Raw genomic sequence first — 21518 nt, forward strand, 5'->3', positions numbered from 1 at the left:
GTACAGCCGGCTGCAATGCATGCATGGTTTTCTCAAAGGGAAGCCCTGTGGATTTCAAGCTTCGCTTGTTACCGCTCGGTAGGGATGTGCTTGCTCATAGGACGCCATGGTATTTACGTCCAGCAATTTGCTTCCTTATTTAGTTTTGCTTTGGAGTCCCAACGCACAGAACGGATCACACCCATTGCCTTTAAGGCGGATCGATAAATACGCTTTTAAGAAATTCATTCAGGATCCTGCGAAGACAATAAGGAATGCTAGATGCGTTGTTGTTCTCTTCTCCTGGAACAACAAACAATTTCGATCCCTTCAGCGGTGGGATAGGGGGCTGATCTTTCCTACTGAGGAAAAGAACAACAGAAACTATGTAAATAATGTAAGGGGCTAGCAGCCACTTTCACCTGAACTTACTTCTAACTGACCCAGCAGCCAGGTATCATCACATTTATTATTCTGAGGGAAGGATCTCTCTCTCTCTTTCTCTTTCTCTCTCTGTGTGTCTCACACTCACTCTCTCACACGACTAGAATGAATAGAATTTGCAAGCCACGTGTTAAGACTGAGAGTCTATGTGGCCTATTTTCCTTTGTTGACATTCGTCATTAATGTGAACGACAGCAACAAAAACGAAACGCTGAGGCCGCTCTTTGGGCTCGGGGCTTATTTTTGGGCTGCGATCCTATATTCGCTTCCAGGGGAGTAAGTCCCGTTAAGTTCAGAAGAACTTGCTTCAGAGTATACATTTGTAGGAGGACGTTATAAAGCTGTTGATCGTTAGTGGGTGACCACAGTGATTCAAAGCTACACAGCTGACAATAAATTATCCTCGGCTTTGAAAACCAGCCTATCCAGAGCCTAGCGAGGTCCCTTCGGGCAAAATCAAGAGGATTCTTTTTCTTATGAGTAAATCTATTTGGAAGACCTTCAGTTCCCCGCCTCACTGTTTACAACTGCAGAAACAAAACTTGCCAGGTATGTGGTTTACAGTGAAGACTTCTCCCACAAACCTAAGATTCCCCCCCCCGCTAAGCATCTTTCTCTGCCTTAAGTTAGAAAGAGAAACAGCGGTCTACCAATTTAACACAGCCCTCAGAACAGTAATCAATATAGATCGGAGGAGTGTTTTTTTTTTTTTTTTAAGTTCATACACACTATTTTCTTACACTTCAGTATTAAAATAACAATATTGCCTATGTGGCCTTTTTGATTGAAAGACGGAAAGAATCAGAAGTCCAGCAAAGCCTCAAACAGAATCATAAAGCTGTCTGGATAATTAACACTCCTGTGTCTGTCAGTAGCTAGTTTATTTGCGTTTTGCTGTGGTTTGTTTATATTCCAACCCCCTCCGACCCTCGCCCTTTACTCTCCTGGGTGACTTCAGATCTACCCCATCCACGATTATTTACCTTGCGTTTCAAGCCTCTTTTCCTCTGTACAGACCAAACTTTAAAATTCTTTGAACATTTCAATGTATTTATTGCAGGAAAAAAAAATACAATGATATTTACAAAACAATCATAAAAATAGGAATGCATTTAGACACCGGATCTATTTGCATTTTAACATGGGTCATCAATAAATAAATAGTGTCATTTTTGCCCTCCCCTCCCCTTTTGTTTTTTTCAGGAAGAATTAAAACAAAACAAGCCTAGAATGAAAGAAGAACCGGTTAGGTTTGGGTATAAGAGTTTCAGTCGATAACGTTATTACTACCCTACACACTTTTTTAAAAATAGTTTTTCCTTTCTCACTCGTTCTGAACGGTGTATTTCGGATTTCATGGTTACTGAATCTGGTCAAAAAGAAAAAGAAGAAGAAGAGGGAAGTCCACAGTAAGGTATTTCCTTTCACGAGTGGCTCATAAGGTCTCTTGGGAATGCATGCATGCAAGAAAAAAAAAAGTAAGGGGGAGGGAGAAAGTTAAAATTCCAACATTCTTCGTCAAAATAGAAAAATAAAAACAAACCGGTTCAGATTTCTATCAGAATGCAGAGACGTCTGTTAGGCAGCTCAGCCTTCTCTCTGGATCAGCCGCCTCGCCGTCCGAGGCGTCCTCGGTCTCTCGCCTCAAACGCTCTCCCCACACCCTGCTCTTTGCAAGCTTGGCCAAGTACGCTTCCAAATTTCCAAGAAAATCCTTGGCGTTATATTGTCTTAGTGGGGGAAAAGAAAGAGGGGGGCGAATCGAAGTGCAGAGTCTCTAGATTGTCCATTTTCTTTCCTTCTCTGGGAACAATGTCATCTGCAAAAACCCAGAAAGAGAAACAGAGGAGGCGGGGAAGGGTTATTGGAGACGGAAAATTCAATATATTCTGTCAGAAAGGGACAGAGTAATAGAAAGGAAACCTCTTCCCTTCCCCACAAAGCCACTCAATATTCCCAAACTTTACAATGCTTAATTAAAAGCTGTGCTAAACAATGGCCAAAATCCTGTTGCTTTGGGTGGTAAATAGCACTAGAGCAAGCATATTGGATCAGTGGGGTGAGTCGATTCTTCTGAACGTTTCATTGATTCAAATGGGCCTGCTCTGCTTGTGGCTTATTACACTAAGGGGCTAGAATTCAGCCAATATTGCTGGCTCTCTCTCTCCCTCTCTTCTCCTTTCCTCTCTCTTTCTCTCTGCATGTGTATGCATGTGAGTTGGGGCCACGGTGGTGTTAAAAGCACAAAGGAAGGAGGGGGAGGGGAATCTTGGCAAGGCATGAAATTAGGAAACGCGCAGAGGGAAGTGTCACGGATATCTAGGCGACTGTAGCGTATGGGGGACACATGATCCTCCTGGAACTCAAAACAGAGCTACTTGTCCCCCGTTGCAGGTCCCTTTGGATTTCAGGGTAGCTTACTTCTAGGGAAGCCTGTTCTAGTAAGCACTAACTGGGTCTAACAGGGAGCCAGTCACACTTTAGGCTGGGAGATGGATCGGGTCCCATGAAGGCTGAAAGAATCCAGATCTGTGAAAATCTACCTACTGGCTTCTCCGAGCAATGTCCTAGACCCAAAGAGCTTGACCCACACCAAAGCACATGCGGGTCTCCTATTCTTTTCATGATAGTTCGGGTATGGAAGGGGGGACTAGCTCAGTGTCCCTTCCAGTGAGCACAGCGCCGAAGGCAACAAGGGGGAGCTCTGCTAAAGAACCAGAACATCCCTGAACATAGGCAGAGTTTGAATAAAGTGACTTTGATGTATGGGAACACTCGGGATCACCCAACCAGTACAGCCAATGGACCTCTGTGTGTGTGTGTGTGTGTGTGTTCGTGCGCGGTGGTGGGGGGAATGGGTTGTGCTATGTAGTCCCAATTGGTAACTTCTTCCAAACTCTGATTTCCGGGGTCTCACACTTTACCCAAGTAGGAAGAACAACGTTCAAACAGTTCAGTCTGCTAATTGTAGGCCTTACTGCCTTGACTCCTCCATGGCAAGTCCTCCTCTGTCCTCTATTTTTTTTTTTTTTTTACCTCTCAAGGCTACCTGAAAATGTGCAGTTCAAAAAGTGTCCCAGTGCAGTTCAAAGAGACACTGGCGAGGGGTGGAGGGAAAAAACAAGAACAATGCTAGTGAGCCCATAGTTTAAGGGAAAGATCTTAGAAATCCCCGGGAACTTATAGATCAGAACGTTGCTCTAGAAAAGGAGTTTCTATCTCCTTTTAGCCTTGCCCAGTCCCTGTTTTTTTCCCCCCAGTTACCCAGCCCAAAGCCATGGTCGTTGGGTCTTCATTAACCCAAGTTGCTATCCTGTGCTTGCAGATTTGCTGCTCGATGGGACCTACTTCCAAATAACCATGGGTGTGATCCAGTCGGTGACCCTTTCTTTCATGAACTCACACTTTCTACACCATCCTAAAATCCCTTTCCAAAGAGACTGCCCTCCCACGTGATTGCCTCAATTCCATGCGACTTTGAATCCACAAGGCCGCAGATCAGGGGGACCTCCAGCACAGCCCCAGATACATTTACTTGGAATTAACAGCCCACCCCCTTATACCTTAACGTTAGGAAATAGGTGTTGCCCAATCCACAACTTTTCTGGACAACCATCAGCAGCAGCCAATCTGGTCCTACTCAAGCACGTTTCCAAATTAAGAAACACTGTTTTTTTTTCCCCAGTGGCTGAAATCCAGTAGTAAAGGCTGTGCTTTAGAGTAAATTAAATCTTGGGTCTCTAGAGTAGGCCCACTGGATCACTGGAGATTTGATGAGTCAACTCGTCCAAAATCTCCATTGATTCAGCAGGCCGACCCTACTGGTGACTTACTACAGGATTTTAGCCTCTCTGTGGTTAATATAGACAGGCTCCAGCCAAGGACCAGTAAATCAGGGTGACTTCCTTTAGTTCCAAATAAACAGATTTATAGCCTGGTTCTATGGATGTTTTCTCTGAAAAACATTCTGCTTTTGTGACTTTATCCAAAGTAAGGGGGCAGAAGGTTGCTGCATAAACACTGAAGTGAGAGTATACCTAGGACTCTGACACACTGGTGCTACCAAGGTTTAGACAGCAGTATTATTAATTCAAGTTATTGCCATTTAATACAGCGTGACCTACTTGCGAGTAAAGGTACATAAGTCCTGGCTGCTGTCATAAAAGCTAAACCATAAGAAATCAATAGACTTTAATTTATTCTTAATTAGTCCAATGCATTTCACCGAGTCTACTCTAAGTAAGACTAAGGTGGAATTCCACTCACAGTAGAAATGGCTGCAAAAAAAGTCTTCGAAATCAGTGGGGCCTAATGATGAAAAAGCATGAAAATACACTAATGGGGGAAAATATCTGAGCGTGAGGGTATCTCCCATTACCTTTCTTGAAAAGTGGGGTGAGAAAGAGAGGGCCTATGAAGCAAAGAAGCATTTGAATGGATGATGGCTGAATAAAATGTTTGGAGCAACCCTACATGAATCCCCCTAGTAGACCGACAACATCTTTGCTAGATCGAGTTGAGGCTTCTTGTTATGGAAATCCCGCTCACCCAGAAACCCTCCTCACAAGTAAGTTTCGCCTGGTGTCACAACCTTCCCCAAACCCTTCGGTAAGCTGATCCCCCGGGAATCCATGCGAGGTTCTCGCGAGAGGGAAGGAAAAGAGGAAAGGAAAGAGAAGTGTATTGAGGCTCTCCGCCTTCACAGGCTGTTGCTCGCTGTAGCTTTGGGACAGAGTTACGTGGAAATCAACTGGGAGCTTCCTAAAATGTCATTGAAAAGTCCACAAGATTTTTTTTTTCGTGAGACTTAACGGAAAATTACATTTTCTCCACTCCACAGCTATACTAAAATATGGGGGCAGGAAGGAGCGGACATACTTTTCGGTTGACGGCATATTACTTCGGGCTGACTTTCCCGTGTGAGTAGGGGCGCCGAAGTCACCTCGGTAAGAAAAGGAGCTGTGGATCATACAGGGGGATCCGGCCTCTCTTTCCCGCAGAGAGGCAGCTGGAAAGCTTCGTACAGTTCCAAGGCAGCCTCTTAGGAAAAGCCACCTCAGTTCCCTCGCGCTGAGGGGACGGCCTTCCCCACAAGCATCGGTACAAGGCCGGCTTTTGCCAGGCACGGATCCTGCAGGACGATGGCTCATCGGATTTCGGGGTGGGGGTGGGAGTCGCAACCGCTGGACTTTTTGCGAGAAGAAAAGCTTTCTCTTATCCCTGGCTTTACAGTGGAATCTCCTTCTAAGGAGACAGTCCTTAGAAGCCGTTACATTTAAAAGCATCGCAGCTTTGGGAATGCTTAGCCACCCGGATCTCCAGGGGAGGCAGCACCCAAGGCTTGGGTTATATTCAAAACTAGGTTTGCAAAGATGATGTCCCTAGGGCACCTTCTTCAAGGACGACCACGCTCCTCCTCTAGGCCTACCCTGGTTTCCTTGTCTTGACCCTTTCCTCTGCAAGGAGTCTGAGGACTAGTTCTTAGAGACTGACACCCCCCTTCTCTGCCCACCCTCCAGGCTTCAAGAAAGGGCTAAGTCAGCCTGTACACCAAGCCTTAGGAAGAGGAAGGTTCAACAAGCATCGGAGGGGCCGGCGATCCTAAACCTCTGGGGGGGGAAATGGAAGAGTTCCTTCCGCCCTCCACGGCTCAGGCTAGAGAGGATCCTTAGAGATCCTCTTCCCCAACACGATCTCATAGGAACTGCAGTTCCTTCGCGATCCCTTCGTGGCGGTGATATGCTCTGGAAATGAAGGGGGTCTTCAAGGCCGAACGGCCCTTTACCGGCCTAAGTCGTCGCCTTTCTAAAAGTGGGAGATGGAAGGGGCTTCCTCACGAGGAAGAGCCCCTCCCCACCCCCATTACGGCCTGGTCTGGCCTCTTAGATGGAAGGACTCAACGGCTTTCTCAGGGAACCTTTGACGTCCAGTCTAAAAAAGATCCCGAGCCAAGCTCTTCCTGGGCAGCGTGACTCTCAAGAAGTTCCCTTTCGATCCAGTGGAATGTGAGGCGACAGAGAGCAGAGGAGACCGGAGAAGGGTTGAGGGCCGCTTCCTCGCGAGTCAGCAGGAGCCTCCCTCAGGCCCGCCTGCGCCTCGTGTCTCCCTCGATTCCCCGCAGCCTCCTTGCCCTCCTTGCCCCCCACCCTATCCTACCCCACCGCACCCCGAGAGGTGCCCTTCCCCTTACCTAGGTCTCCGGCTGGGCCAGGCGGCGGAGCGGGAGGCTAGTGGGAGGCTGACATGGACCAGGCGCCTTCCATGCGCCAGACGGAGAAGGCGTAGCTGAGGCGCTCGTGGGCCACATAGCTGCAGCTGGCCATCTTGGAGTCCAGCTCGTCGCTCTGCAGAACTTGGTAGAGGAAGTCGATGTAGCGGGCCGCCAGCTTGAGCGTCTGGATCTTGCTCAGCTTGTCCGACGGCAGGGTCGGGATGATCTTGCGCAGGGCCGCGAAGGCTTCGTTCAGCGACTGCGTGCGCTGTCGCTCCCGGACGTTGGCCATCACCCGCTGCGTCTGGAGCTCCTCGTAGGACTGCGGGCTGCCCCCGCCGCTGCTGCTCCCGCCGCCCCCGCCCCCGCCGCCGCCGCCGGCGGACTTCTTGCCTCGCTTGCCTTGCGCCGGGCTGCAGGGCTCTTCCGACGAGCCGATTCCCACGCCGCCGCCGCCGCCGCCTCCTCCTCCTCCTGCTCCGGCTGCGGCTCCGGTGGCGCTCCGGCGACTCGACCGCCTCTTGCGTCCCCCGCGCTTGGCACCCGCGCCGCCGCCCTGGAGCTGCTGCTGCTGCCGGTCGGTCTCCTCCTCGCTGTTGCTCAGGCTGTCGTCGGCGGGCGAGACGGGAGAACTCGACTCGTCCTGCTGTGGCGGCGGCTGCTGCATCATCTCGGGGGGCCAACCCGCGGCGCACCGAGCGGCCCTTTTTAGGGGGCGAGGGAGGCGGGGAGCGGGGGGGGGTGTCCCTAACCAGCCAGCTCCCCCTGGCCGGATCCTCGGCTTGCGGAAGAGAAAGAGAAGGAGGGAGCGGAGGACGCCGAGCGAGGGGGCGGCGGGGGCGGAGAGGCGCTCAGTTGGGTGGGGGATTGGAGGCCATCGGGAAAGCAAAAAGAGAGAGAGAAAGAGAGAGGAGGGCGACGGAGGAGGAGGAGGAGGAGGAGGAACTCTCTCTGGCGTTATCCGCTCCCCTCCCGATGGCTCCTTGGAGCTGGCTGGGAGTTGGGCGAAAGTTGCAGCTTGGGACGCTCTTATAGCTCCTGCGGGCGGAAAGTTTGGGGGCCGCGGTGCCATTGGCTTGACGTGGGAGAGGAGGGACTTTGCCGAGGTCTAGAGGAAAGTTTCCGCTTCCCCCCTTTCCTCCCCATCGCTTCCCAAGACCGTTAGCAGCGATTTCCTTAAGAGATCTCTCCCCCTTCCACCCCCACTTGCCCGGATTCGCCGGTTCCTTTCGTTTGATGTTGGCGCTTATAAGACACCCCCGTTCTTCTTCTTTCTTTAAAGGCGGGGGGGGGGAGGGGAGAGTGTTGGTAGCAAGTCCCGATTCTCTTTCACCGTATATGAGAGCCACAACCCGTTTCCCTCAGAGGCTACGTTCTGGAAAACACACACACGCACACACACACTTTCTTAGAAGTCAGTTTAGCTCGGCTCAGTAGAAAAGGCTCTTGGTCCTCTTTAGGATGGGTTTGGAAACCCATTTATTTCAATAGGACCCCCCCCCGCACGCCCCGAATCTCTGTTTCTCTCTGTCTCTGTGTCTTTCCACATTCAGCGCCAGTCAGTCTCTGAAATCGTCCCCTGGCGATCGCAGGCACAATTCCAATAAAAAAAAAAAAGTCAAGTCGAAGTGTTTGGGATCAAGCTGTGACGCCAGAGCGGGGATAATCGCACTCACGAATCCAGTCCAGTTGACTTCTATCCTTTTCCACTCCGGTCCTTAATAAATGTCTTCCCGCTGGAGAAAGCGAGGCGATCCTAAACAAGCTTCCTGTGGAACGGAAACGAATGCCAGTACTATAACGGAACTTACTTCTGATCAAAGGTGACTTGGAGGTGTGGGGCTGAACTGGGTTTGCGGACCTCTAGGGGAGCAAAGATGCCCTGCATCCCTACAAGGGGTGCTTAAGGGTGCTTAGTATTAATCGGAACCGGTTTAAGCATCTCTCTGTTCACGCTGATATGAAATGACACGCCCGCCAGAAAGAATTGGAAGTCAGCTCTACAGAGTCCAATGAATCTTTTCATTTCCACGTCTTCGGGAGGTGGAAGGATCCGGGGGGGGGGGGGGGGAGCTCTTATATTTCCAAGAAGCCGGCTCAAGAACATTGCGGATCCAGAGGTCGTCCTGGGATGCCTCGCATCACACGTTGCTACTGTCCGCTACCACCGTGGCAGTATGTATCCAGGGATGGGGGCGCTTCGCTTCGTTCGCCTTCTCCTGGTCCTTGAGGCTTAGAGGCGACAAGGGTGAAAAATCACAGCCCAGCTCTGAGAGTCTCCGTGTAACCCACCCTGGCAAATAATCCACACCGCTCGGGTCACTGGTAGAGTGAAGCTGTAGGCTGGGGAAAGGTTTCCTCCCCTCTTCGGTCAATAGTATGGAGGAGAGTTGAAAACAACCTACCGGGGCTCCGTCTGTCGGCTGCCGCTGCTTCTGCTTGCTGACTGGCCAAGACGTCCCACCGGGATTGACCTCGACGGCCGGGGGTGTTCAGGACAGGCATGGCAGCTGATTCTGAACAGACGATTTTGGGGAATCCTCCCGAAACCTACGAGGCTGTTTCTTGCCTTCTTCTGTGACTAATCTGATTTTCATATTGGTATACGGTGGGGTTCTTTGGGCTCGCGTTTCCACACGCCTTCCGCTTCAGCTTCCAGCGGAAGACCAAGCGATTTGTCCGCCTTCGATTCGGCGGCAGTTCCTTAGGAAACCTCTGTGGGAATTAAATGGAGAGCAATAAATAACCGTGTATTTAAGACACCTTTAGGTCACTACAGGGGAAGGGGATCTCGGCATATTTCTAATCGCTTTGTTAATTCTCTTTCGCCTCGCTTGTCTCTTTCCAACCAAGATCTACAAATCCCGCACCTACCCTTATCAAGATCTACAAGTTTAATTTTCCATCCGGTTCCTCCTTAATTCTGAGGAATCGGGTCGTTGATGGCCGGGAGCCTACTGGCGATTCTCGAGCGAGAAACACGCCGGGAATTCCGAGAGCATCCCGTGCTCATCCATTTATCTCGATCGATATCTGTTTATCTGAACGATGATGTATTACGTCGTATCCCTGAGAAATCTTAAGCAAGGAGGTTAAGAGGAGCGATCCAACCGGAGCGGTCCCCGTACTGAGGCGTGGGGAGAAATTCCGTGTACGTTGCAAGAAAGTTTACAACCAGTTTCTCCATAAACATTCCCTTAAGCCAGAGACCCAGTTTTCCAATTTCTGATACGCACGATGCCTGTAGAACAAACAGGCAAGGCTTTCGGAGGGACCCTCATCGCCCCACGTAAGAAACTCCTCCGGGCCTTGTTAGGCAGGATATCCGGGTTATTAACAACAACTTTCGGAAAGGAAAAAAATCTTCCTGGCTGCCGATCGACCCAAGAGCTTCTTAAATGAACAAAAAAGGGCTTTGGCAAAGGGAGTCGCTATCTCAAGGAAGGCTTCTCCAGCCTCGGGCCCTTCAGATGCATTGGATTGCAACCCCCACCATCCTCTAGGCATGGGAGTTGTAGTCCCACACATCTGGAGGGCATCGGTTTGAGACCGGGTGTCCTGAGGGCTCCAGCGGAGGGCACAAGAGGGAAAGAGGTTGGTTTGATTCGTTGGGCGCAAAAGCCACGCCTGCTGGCTGTGAGAAAGAGCCAGCCGCTTAGATGACACGCAATGTCTTCACTGGGACGTCTTAAGGACAGTCAAGAAGGACTATTACGCGAAATTGTCTGGCGACGATCTTCTTGACTCTAGAACTCATTCTCACGGGAATAAGGGAGCCATCCTATAGTGGAGGCATGATTTCGGGGTACAAGGTGGGTGCCCAGGAGAGCAGCTGCCTCTCTCGAGTTGCGTTGTCTTCCAGCAAGACAAACAACGCACCAACACCTGCCAAAGTGGCTACAGCCTAGGTGAGCTGTGGTTTGGGAACAAAGTCGTTCCCGATCAAACACAGCACCTCTCGTCGGTTTGGTTTGGTTTTGTTACAGGACGACTGCAGGGTCACAGATCTGGTGTTCCGAAAACAAACAAAACCAAACCACAGCCGCCTTGTCCATCTGAGCAAGTGGGTGGGAGTCCACCTAAGCTTAGGCCAAACCACTCGGCAGCCTTTCAGGTGCCACCAAACTCCTTGCGAGTCTTAACGCAATAGGACGGCACCCACAACTTCCCGAAAAAATGGAAGAGCAAAAAGACTCTGGCGGGGCGATGTCTGGGCAGGCAAATAATGAAAAACTAGGCATTGGCTTCCTTCTCTTGAGCTTCCTTCTTACAGCCTAGGAAACCCTTCCTTGGGGGTAGAGGGGACCTTCATACGACCCCCAGGCGGTGGGGTTCGCCTGAGGAACTCGGGGATCCAAGGGTGGCATTTGGTCTTATGCAGAAGTGTTCGGTTTAGTCGGGAGATGAACAGCCCCTCTCTTCGGTCCGTGGCGAAGAGCAGGCAGCCCCAGAAGGCATGGAAGGTGCCTACCTACCCAATGGACGGGAAAGTAAACTAACTGGGGGAAAGGGAAAAGAAAAGAGGGGGCAGGAAATGAGAGAATCTTAGAAGAAGCCAAGAAACTGGCATTACAACGAAACGTAAACACAACTCATTTTATGTTTTTCTGCTAAGTTAGGATGAAGGCCCACCAAGTTTGAAGGAACACAAGTTGCCCATCTCTGATTTGGGTCCTAACTGGAGGTTACCCTTAACAAAGCCCAATTGTGGCTTTTCTCATTTCAGGAGACACCTTGACCTCCACCGCTTCTGCAGGTTGACTCTGCCCCGCCCCCAATCTCGCTTCCTCCCGGTATGATGCCAAATGCAACTTGCTGCATCACACATGCGATCGCCTTAGGATTCAAGGATGTGGTTGTGGAATAAGGATCATTGAAGGAAGTGGCCGAGAGGCCTATCAGGACAGCAGCCCCTGAGCCCTGCGGGCTTTTCCTCCGATTAAGTTTCGTTTAGAGTGCGATCTTCAATAGGCAGATTTTTTTTTTTAACATAGCATAGAAAAAGCCCGGAAATCCATGCATAGAAACAAAGTTCTGGTCTGGCTAATGTCACTAAAACGTGATAAACAAGTCGAGCTTTCGGGTTGGCCAGAAGATTTCATCAGGCGAAGAAGATACAAAAGAAGGCATCAATGAAGTGCGCAAAGATGCCATAGCCTCAGATTCTACATCACCTTTATCTGATGGAGAGTTCGGGAAAACTGAAAAGCTCGCCTTATTTGCAACTTTACCGATCCAGTAAAGACGTCATTCCGCCCAGAACTCTGCCTGCTTTCTGTTCACAAGTTATTCTATTCCGACAGAGTCCAATGCGAGTGCACTTAGGTAAAGAGAGAGAACAATGACTTGCCTACAGATTCTCAGCTTCAGACGTTTAGCTTCAGACGTTATAGACGTTTAACAGGAAGAACACAGGTTAGCATGAAATCAGGCCTGTAGGGGTTGCTTGACAGATTCAGGGAGATGGCTCGTTTCCGTCCACACAACTAGTTAGCACTTCCAGGCTTAACATCTATCAAAAAAGAATTCCAATGGAAAGCTGTGGGGCAAAATCTCTCCTCTTTTTAAATGGTCCCTTCACACGTGCAGGAAGGCACCTCCAAGTGATTCACATGAATATGAGAATCAGCAGTTATTGGAACAAAATCAGGGGGACTTGCTTGGAAGGGTCGCCTACAACGTGGATTAAATTATCTCGGGGGGACTGGAGAATTTGGCTGATGCCTTATCTCATGTGGATTTTGAACAATTCACGGAAATATTAAACGTAAAGAAATAATGATGTGCCTTAGTTTCCCACCTTCGTTGACGAACCCAGACCACTATATATTTTCCCCAATTTCTTTTTATCGACAGCGAGGAAGGCTAGCCTGAAAGCTACACAGAGAGAGAGAATTTTGAAGAAGAGACACTGGTTATTGGGACGGGTTTTCAACGGGGCGAATCGAAAATTCTTTCGTAGGACATAAGAAACCGCTGTGTGCAGAGGTAAATCCCAGGTCCAGTTCACCTAGGACAAGGGAACCTGTGGTTTTCTAGATGTTGCTGGACTCAATTCCCCATCACCCCCAGCCCACAGGTGCGATAATAAGGGGATGATGGGATTTACAGACACCTGAAGGGTCAATTTAGCACAAGCGCACACTTGACAGCTTTCCAGAATTTCAGATGGAGACTCTCCCGGCCCTACCTTGAGACACAGGGGACAGAGATCTTTGGCAAGCACATCTCATGCTCTGTCACGGAGGTGTGTTCCTTCCTTTGCTACAGCTCCGAGTCGAAACCAGTTTCAGTCCCGATTCGAATCCGTGCAGGCGACTTGAAGCAAACTTCCCTTTCTGCTCCGAGTTCCACGAAACTGACAAGAAAGAGACCTTTAATCATATTTTATGGGACACCTTTCCCTGAAAAAGGTTTGGCATGAACCTGACACGGAAAAAAATCACGGTGTCCCCCCCCCCCGCACCCCCAAGTAGGAGGTTGACGGACTTCGCCAAAATCATTAATTTCCCTCCAGCGTTAATTTCCCCTCTAGCCGAAATGCCGTATTTACTTAACTGCACCAGAGCTTTTGAATTTTTATTTCAACAGCCAAGGCGATTGCATTATCTGGAACTTGCACGCTCCGATCTAATATAACTACCCAACAAAATACATCAGATGGAGCGTTTTTTAATAAGCCACAAAACCAGTCGCTGGAAAAAGGAATAAACGGAGCCCCTTCAAGTGCTGCCAACGGGGGAGGGGGGCATCTATCTTGGAAACTTAAGAACCAGCCCCCTCTCCTTCCTGCACGTGAGTTCAGTCGCCAGCGCCCTGGAAGCGAAGCTCCAGTTAAAACCGAAAAAAAGCAAGCCTGCCTTTAAAATACAAATAAAAATAAAATCAGCCCCTTTGTCTTTCAGACTCGCGGAATAAGTATGAAAGGAGAGATGCGAAGCGCTTGCTTTTCTGGGAAGTATCTGGGAGAGACGCGAGGCTTTGCACCTACTTTAGGGTGTTTTCACACGTTTCAGCTGTACCCCAGTTCTAAGTGCCCTCCTCTTGTTCCCTTTTCATGTAGTTCCTCATGAGAGTTTAGAACCTACAGTGATCGTCTAGGCTGCACATGGGCTTATGCTGACACCAGCAAGAGAGGCATCAAAACCCTTTCAAACACTTAAAGACTGCTCAGCTCTATGCTGGACTTGAACTCAGAGGACACCCAGGGCTGCCAGAAAGGTGAACAAGTGGATCTTAGATCAAATCAAGCCTGAACTATCTCTGGAGGCAAACATGTTGAAACTCAGGCTGTCCTTCTTTGGGAACATCAGAAGAAGGCAAAATTCTCTTGAAAATACAATAATGATGGGAAAGGTGGAAAATCGCAGAAAACAAGGAAGACCGAATATGAGATAAGACTCACTCCCTAAAGGAACCACAGGCTTGGGTTTACAAGAGCTAAGCAGGACTGTTGCGGACAGGATGTGTTGAAGGATGCTTATTCATAGGGTTGCCATAAGTTGGAGGCAACTTGACAGCGCATAACAACAGCAAGAACAACAAAACTGTATGCATGCTGACTTGGGAGCCAACTTTATCAGATGCAAACCCAGATGGGCTTCCTTCTGAGTAAACATGCACAGAACTAGGTTACAGAGAGAACAGAGATGTCCTGGTTAAATAGAGTGTTGGAACAGAACAACAGATTCAGGCTCCAGCTTCCAAGCATGGACCGAAGACCAGGAGGCCTCAAGCTAGAATAAAGTGATTTGGTCTTGTAGCTGGCACCCCGCTTATGAATATTTATGTTGAAATTTGCATTCACCAATAGGAGTTGGTGGGGGCGGAGAGAGAAGAGAGAGGAGGAGAGAAAGAGAGACAGACAAAGGAGTAGGAGTATGATGTGTTTTGATAATTATAATGATGATTTTATATGATTATACTTTATGATGTTTTATAACTGTTTGTAAGCCGCCCCGAGTAGACTTTGTCTAGAGGGGTGGGGTAGAAGTCAAATAATAAATAAAATAAACATAAAAATAAATAGGTGGTTGAGAGTGGAGGAAGAAGGTTGTTTTAGCTGAGAGTTAATGACATTGACTGGACTTTTGCAAAAATAAACAATTTCTACTTGGTTCGTAAATGATATGTTGCCCAGACCTCTGCCATTAATAGTGAATAAAGTTGATGTAATCAACTGGTGGCAGCTGAACGACACATAGCTTGTGCCTTTGCTTGGTGAAACAACCAAGGGACAGGCAGGAACGTGACAGGCCTCCTCTGAAAAGATCAGCCAATATTGGACTAAGACTCCAAAGTGTACTGAAATGATCATGTACAAAAATGATGAGGACTACAATTGAGACTGAGCCATCCCAAGAGTAAGAGGAAATTCAAAGAAAATGCAAAAGTAGAGGGATACTTACTTGAAAGGTGAGCCTCATTAAACACAATTTTAGGGGACTTACTTAGATGCTAGTCTTCCGAGGATGTTCACATTAAGGACTGCATTCACTACAGTCCTGCCAGATTGAACCTCATCTAAAGTCATATCAAAATCTTGTGCCAGGTTGGCAATGTTTTCTGCTTGAAACTCCAGGCTCTGTGCTGCTACATTCATGTTAGCATCCAGTTCATTTCCATTATCTTGTATGGCCAATTGAGCAAGTATCCTTCCCCCACAAGTAGGCTCTCTTTTGCACAAAAATTTGTGCAGTAGTTGCAAAATGGTGTGTGTTTCCAATTGTCTTACAGTGAAGGACAAGCCATCAGAGGAGACAATAGGCTAAGCCATTACTCTTAGGCAAACAGGTGGATTTTTGGCCCAAACACACACTGAAACATAACAAAAGGGTTCCTAGTTTACACCCATATCCACACCCACACCCACCCACACACCTATGGTAAAAATTCATATTAGTTATGTACTGCTGTGTGCTGGGCCTTTAATCCTAACAATGAAAATGATATATTTAGATGGAGTGGTCCCTATGATAGCCCCAAATCATCCTGCATTTGACCGACTGCAGCAGTCACGCTAAATGTTTGCAAATGAAACATTTGTGGTCTCAAAAGCACAAAATGGACACAAACATTTGATAGAGGTTTGAGAGGAACATGAAATCTAGGTTTGTAGCCAACACACATGTTTAGAAGTTCACAGCTTTTGCTCCAAAGGGAGGTGTGCTCTCTTAATGGGTTTTCTCTTAATATACCCTTCATAGGGTGAATGCTTTCAGATAAACACACTGTAATTGCTTTAGTTGGTATAGTTTAATTATTGTTACTGTTATTCAACTGTATTTATAACTCTGATATGATTTTAACACTATTAAACAGAATATAACATTCATTAATTTACAGTGGTGCCTTGACTTACGAACTTAATCCGTCCCGGAAGATGTTCGTAAGTCAAAACGTTCATAAGTCAAATCAGCATTTCCCATAGGAATGCACTGAAACCTGATTAACCCGTTCTGGCTGTTTTTTGTTCTTATGTCAAGGCACGGTTTGTAAGTCAAAGCATTAGTTCCCATAGGAACTAATACATCCTCTACCACTAGGGGGGAGGATTTTTCTTCTTTTAACCTAAGATGAACTTAGGTTAAAAAAAGGGCAGGAAAGGAGGGAGGGAGGGAACAATGGGGAAAAGAGGAAAGAAAGAAAGAGGGTCATCACTGGGGCACACAGACCCCTCAGACAAAGGTTTGTACTTTTAAGCACAAAAAGAGAGACGACAGAGAGAGAGAAGACAATTGCAGGGGAAGAGAGTTTGGAGTCTAAAACACATTTTATACCCACACATGCTAAACCAACACATTTTAAACCCACTCATTTTACAACAACACATTTTAAACCAAGCAACCAAAAGACTAAAATGCATTTTAGAGCCCAACAGCCAGACAGACCTTTGCAAATGGTTTTCTGATTTTAAAACCAACAGCCAGCACAGAAACATAACCCCCCCACCTAGCCCAACCCTAAGCTTCAAAACCCCTGTACAATAAATACAGTGTACTCACCCAGAACAGGCAGTCTCTCTGTTTTACAAAAGAAAGTCAAAAATCCAAAAATAAAAAAGCCAAAAAATACAGTCCATACAGTACAGTACCAGGCGGTAGGCAGTCTGAAGTCTCTCTCCATATCCAGACTCTCTAACTGCTGGGGAGAGTGAGGTAGCAGACAAGCAGCCTCTTTGCTGGCCAACGGTTAACTGAAAGTTCAAATTTCGTGCCTTCCCTGTGATTTTTTTTTGTTCGCAAGTCAAAGCTCCATTCGCAAGTCAAAGCAAAATTTTGCGAACGGAGCTGTTCGTAACTCTAAATGTTCATAGGTTGGGATGTTCGTAAGTCAAAGCACCACTGTATTTAACTCATTAAATTAGAAGATGTCAGAAGAAAACATACCTGCTAGGTGACCATATTTATCATGACCCTCCCAGTCCTTGGCCAGGTTTTGAGTCCCTATCCAATGAAAACAGTTCCAAGTTATTTGTGACTGATATGTGCACAAACAAGAAAAATGGTGGATCGTGGTGGTTCATGATTCATGGCTACTCCAAACAACGAGCTTTCTGAGCTTTAAAACCCTCATCACCACAAACCAGTTCATTTTTTAAAAAGTTTGTGCTGGGGGGGGAAACTAACTCACTCCCCCAGCCCTTTTGCCACCCACCTGCCTCCTTTCCACTGCCACTGCTGCTTCCCTATCTGGTCCTGCCACCTTCTCCTCCTCCATCGTCATTCCAACTGCAACCAGAAGCAATTGGGCGGCCCCAATCCAGTGCTGCATGGTTGCACAGGTTACGGGGAATGTTGGTCCTAGCCGATTTCCCTGTCAACTAGGACCGTGGCACGCACAGAGAGATAGCAGGCCTGGCTCATGGAGACCAGGCTGTTGTCTGTGCGCATGCCCATCCCTGTCAGCTGATAGGTGGTCACATGTGCAGAGACAGCAAGCCCAGCTCTTGGATGGGAAGCTAGGCTGATGTCTCTGAAGATGGTGGAGACGGTGGAGGACGAAGTGGAGGAGGTGTCAGCAAAGGGTAGAAAGGCAATGGGGGCAGTGGAAAGGGGGGCATGGGGCAGGCTGGTGGGGTGTGTGTGGTCAAATGAACCAGGAAGTTCATTACATCACTAAAAATGTTCAATGGTCCAGCTCATTTTGGTTTTTCAGTTTTGATGCACCTGATTGACCTGAACAAATGAATCAGCGATTTTTTAATGAACTTCTTGGTTTGTGTCCATCTCTACTACTGAGCCACAAAAACAGACCCTGGAAGAGTGATTCTTTATGAGTCATGTGCCAACTGGATGACTTTTGGCCAGTCAGCCTAATCTTCCTCACAGGACTACTGTCAGAAGAAAGTGGGGACCAAGAGAGCAGTGTATGCATCTTTGAGAAAGGAAAGAAGGAAGTGAGATATAATTACATATAAAGGTAAAGGTAAAGGTTCCCCTTGACAATTTTTGTCCAGTCGTGTTCGACTCTAGGGGGCAGTGCTCATCCCCGTTTCCAAGCCATAGAGCCAGCGTTTTGTCCGAAGACAATCTTCCGTGGTCACATGGCCAGTGTGACTTAGACACGGAACACTGTTACCTTCCCACCAAGGTGGTCCCTATTTATCTACTTGCATTTTTACATGCTTTCGAACCGCTAGGTTGGTGGGAGCTGGGACAAGCGACAGGAGCTCACTCCGCCGCGTGGATTCGATCTTACGACTGCTGGTCTTCTGAGCCTGCAGCACAGGCTTCTGCGGTTTAGCCCACAGCGCCACCATGTCCCCATAATTACATATAGATGTCCTAATAAATACATAGATAAATACCTGCTGAAGCTGAGCAAATGTCCACCCAACCTCTGAAGGGTGGAAGACCGAGTCAGCTTTGAGTTGTCTACCTGAGCCTGTGGGGATTGAACTCATGAAATCCAAGTATCCAACATATTTCCCCCCAAGTGGGATCTGAAATCTAAGATTGCAGCCACAAGCAAGTTTACTTAAATATAAGCTCAGCTGAGATCAATGAGACACACAGTTGTGTAAATACGAACAGGATAATTTCAGGTGCAAAAGTAAACTTACTTACTACTGGTTTAGGTGTCCCTTTAGTGTTTTTTTTGTGGTTGCAACCAGGATAATAATTACAACCATAAAAAGAAAATAAAAAGGTATTTGCAGCCTTTCAATAGACACTTATTGTATACATGAACATTAAATAAAAGACAAAGTGCCCAGCTGTGATCTCATGAAAATGGCAGAAGCCCTAATTCAAGTTGCTGGGTAGAGAAAAATGTAGGAGATGCATTCATTTTTAAACTGCCTATACAATTTGTGGTCATGCAAATGAGAGATCATGTTTATTGAGCAATGGCAAATATGGGCTGGTCATGGATAGTCTGAATCCAGTGCAGGATAAACATACTGGAATTCAGTAATACCCCATCTCTAATTGTTTGTTTGCTCAGTTGTTTTACACACCAGGGACAATGTGGTACACACTGAAGAATAAAATCACATTTAAGTCAAGTTCCAATATGATGCTATGAGTGGAAATTGTTCAGACAAACAATAGCATGGTTGTTGTTAGAGATGTGTGGAAAACTCCTAACCTGCTCTGTATATACATAAAGGACATATAGATCAGGGTCAGCCTGCCTTATCTTCTTTAAGTAAATGTTCTGACCTGCCCCCAACCTGGGTCTATGATATTACCTATGCATTTCCAGATCATTAAAAAACCCCACACTCCCATTAAGGGCAAGGGGGGAAGGATGCAAACAGCCATAATCTGGAGGAAACTATTCAGTACCCTGAATGTGTGATGTATCCACTCAAAGCCCGTACAACGATCAGCCTTCCACGATTACCCACACTCAGTCCTAATAATGTAATAATAGTCGTTTAGGTATCTGGCTGCAGAGCTAGAGGTTGGGAGTTCAATTCTCCACTGTGCCTCCTAGGGGAAGAACCAGCCTGTGTGGCCTTGGGCAAGTCACATAGTCTCAGGGCACCCCCAGTAGAAGGGAATGGTAAGCCACTTCTGAGTACTGGAAAGGGCTGCCATCAGTCATAATTGACTTTGATGGCATGCAATTATTAAAATTTAGCAAATTAAGATGAGTGAAAGGATAAAGGGAAAGGGAAATATTCCAGAATGCAAAAAAAAGAAAAGAAAACGAAAACAAAACAAAACAAAAAACAGACACGCTGATACAAATCTCTCTCTTCATCCTATAGTTGTGGAATGACTGTGAAGGAATCTATATAAACCATGTAGTGACCTCGGTTTGAGCTCTCATTAGTATCTCAGTGGCTAGAGTGTCCAGGTGGATCTTGGCATGACTGGTAGGTTCTGCTGTCACTTGGTTTCTCCTCTGGTGCCAGTAGCTCCCCCTGAGATATTACTTTTGATGTTTCCTTTCCTAAATTCTTTTAAATCCTATGAACACCAAATGTGGTAGAAGGATCATTTATGGGGTTATTCCATCTTGGGGTGAACAGAAGCTCCCTATTCTAACAACTAGTTGCTCTGAAATGGAGCAAATGCCCTAGATCCAGTCTGTTTTTGTACATCTGCGTGAAGACAATAGACAGCCCAAATTGCTCTTTATCATAGATCATTCAGCTTAAGGGTTGCCCCTATTTTACAGAAAGTTACAAGTGAGATTAATATATAGCTACTTGACTCAATCAGCCACTGATTTCTTCTCAGACCAAGGGTTTGTATGTGGGCCTCTTAGACCAAACGTACAGCACTTTTTCTTTGCATGTAATACATACAGTGCTCTTATATGTGTGCTTACATAATCATGGACAGTGCTCCCAGTTAGGGAGAGGGAAATTCAATTCTCAAATAACCATGCAGGAAATCACATGCTAGCTCAAAGTATACTGTTGCCTGAGGAGAAAATAAGAAAGTGTCCCCTGCTATTCCACAGAGAAAAGCCAATTGGTTTGGGAGTTGAATTTTTCTTCGGACAGCATTCTTCACAACCTGAAGGTCAGTTAGGTAGAGAGAGGCAAGCTCTCCAGCATCTTCTTGTTTCTTCCCAGCACTGGCCTCTGAGACAAATGGCTTTCTTTGCCTAATGGTAGGACCAGCCTTGGAGATTACTGGTGATTCACAAGAGGCCCATGTTCATACTAAACAGAGGGACTCAAACCATATTGGCAAGACTTTAAGATCCTTTTGGGCCTCAAGACAGTTTATGAGTCTGGGTCTTGTCCAGAGAGAGAGAGAGAAAGAGAGAGAGAGAGTCCTGCATAACACAGAATCCCCTCATCACTTACGCTTCCTTAGATAGTTATCTGGATCTTTGTCAACAAAGCCATAAAATGAAGAGTAGCAATCTTAAAATCCAAGACATCAAATGCTTTTAAGAAATTAAGTCAAGTTTTTTTTTCAGGAAAGGGGTTTGGTAGGCCATGGCAATAAAAAAGAAGCAATAACCAGCTGTCTCTCTGAACTGAGGCAAGTTTGACCTTGGTCAGCTTGACCTGGGTTGAATTTCTCTTCATTAACTCTCACGGCTGGGCCTAGCCAAGATCTGGAAGAAAACCTTTGGAAATGTGTGACACTGTGGAGGTAGAGCATTACACTGATGGCAACTGGACGAGAACACCGCCAGATGGCAAAACGGTGTCTTTTCATTTTCACTCAGCTCTTAGTATGGATGAGTTGTTAGACTGATGAAAATTCCCCTTGAGATTTTGAAATGGACTCATTTCTTGCCAAGCAAATCAGTTCAAAATTTTCAGATCTGAAATAAACCTCAGCAATTATTTCAGAAAGAAAGGACACACACACACATATACACACAGAGCGAGGGGGGGGGGAAGTGAGAGGGAGAGGAGGAAGAGGAGGAAGAGGAGAAGGACGAGGAGAGCCCTATTATTTTCAGG

The 21518-nt window shown here is 47.1% G+C and overlaps 1 protein-coding gene across 1 annotated transcript; it reads right to left on the reverse strand.

Annotated features, from left to right (window-relative positions):
* Nucleotides 1-1452: 1452 nt before the first annotated feature.
* TWIST1 (twist family bHLH transcription factor 1) lies at nucleotides 1453-7676 on the reverse strand. The gene is made up of 2 exons (XM_020781955.3): nucleotides 6614-7676; nucleotides 1453-2242 (listed from the first exon to the last, which is right to left on the reverse strand). The coding sequence occupies exon 1, from the start codon at nucleotides 7302-7304 to the stop codon at nucleotides 6651-6653; it is 654 nt and encodes a 217-aa protein (XP_020637614.3). The 5' UTR covers nucleotides 7305-7676; the 3' UTR covers nucleotides 1453-2242; nucleotides 6614-6650.
* Between the last annotated feature and the right edge of the window lie 13842 nt (nucleotides 7677-21518).

This window comes from Pogona vitticeps, chromosome 6, assembly GCF_051106095.1.
Source record: "Pogona vitticeps strain Pit_001003342236 chromosome 6, PviZW2.1, whole genome shotgun sequence".
Classification (NCBI taxonomy): domain Eukaryota; kingdom Metazoa; phylum Chordata; class Lepidosauria; order Squamata; family Agamidae; genus Pogona; species Pogona vitticeps.

What these genes read in the sequence shown, in the direction of transcription:
- TWIST1 (XM_020781955.3), bottom strand. Translation starts at nt 7,304, where the DNA reads ATGATGCAGCAGCCGCCGCCACAGCAGGACGAGTCGAGTTCTCCCGTC.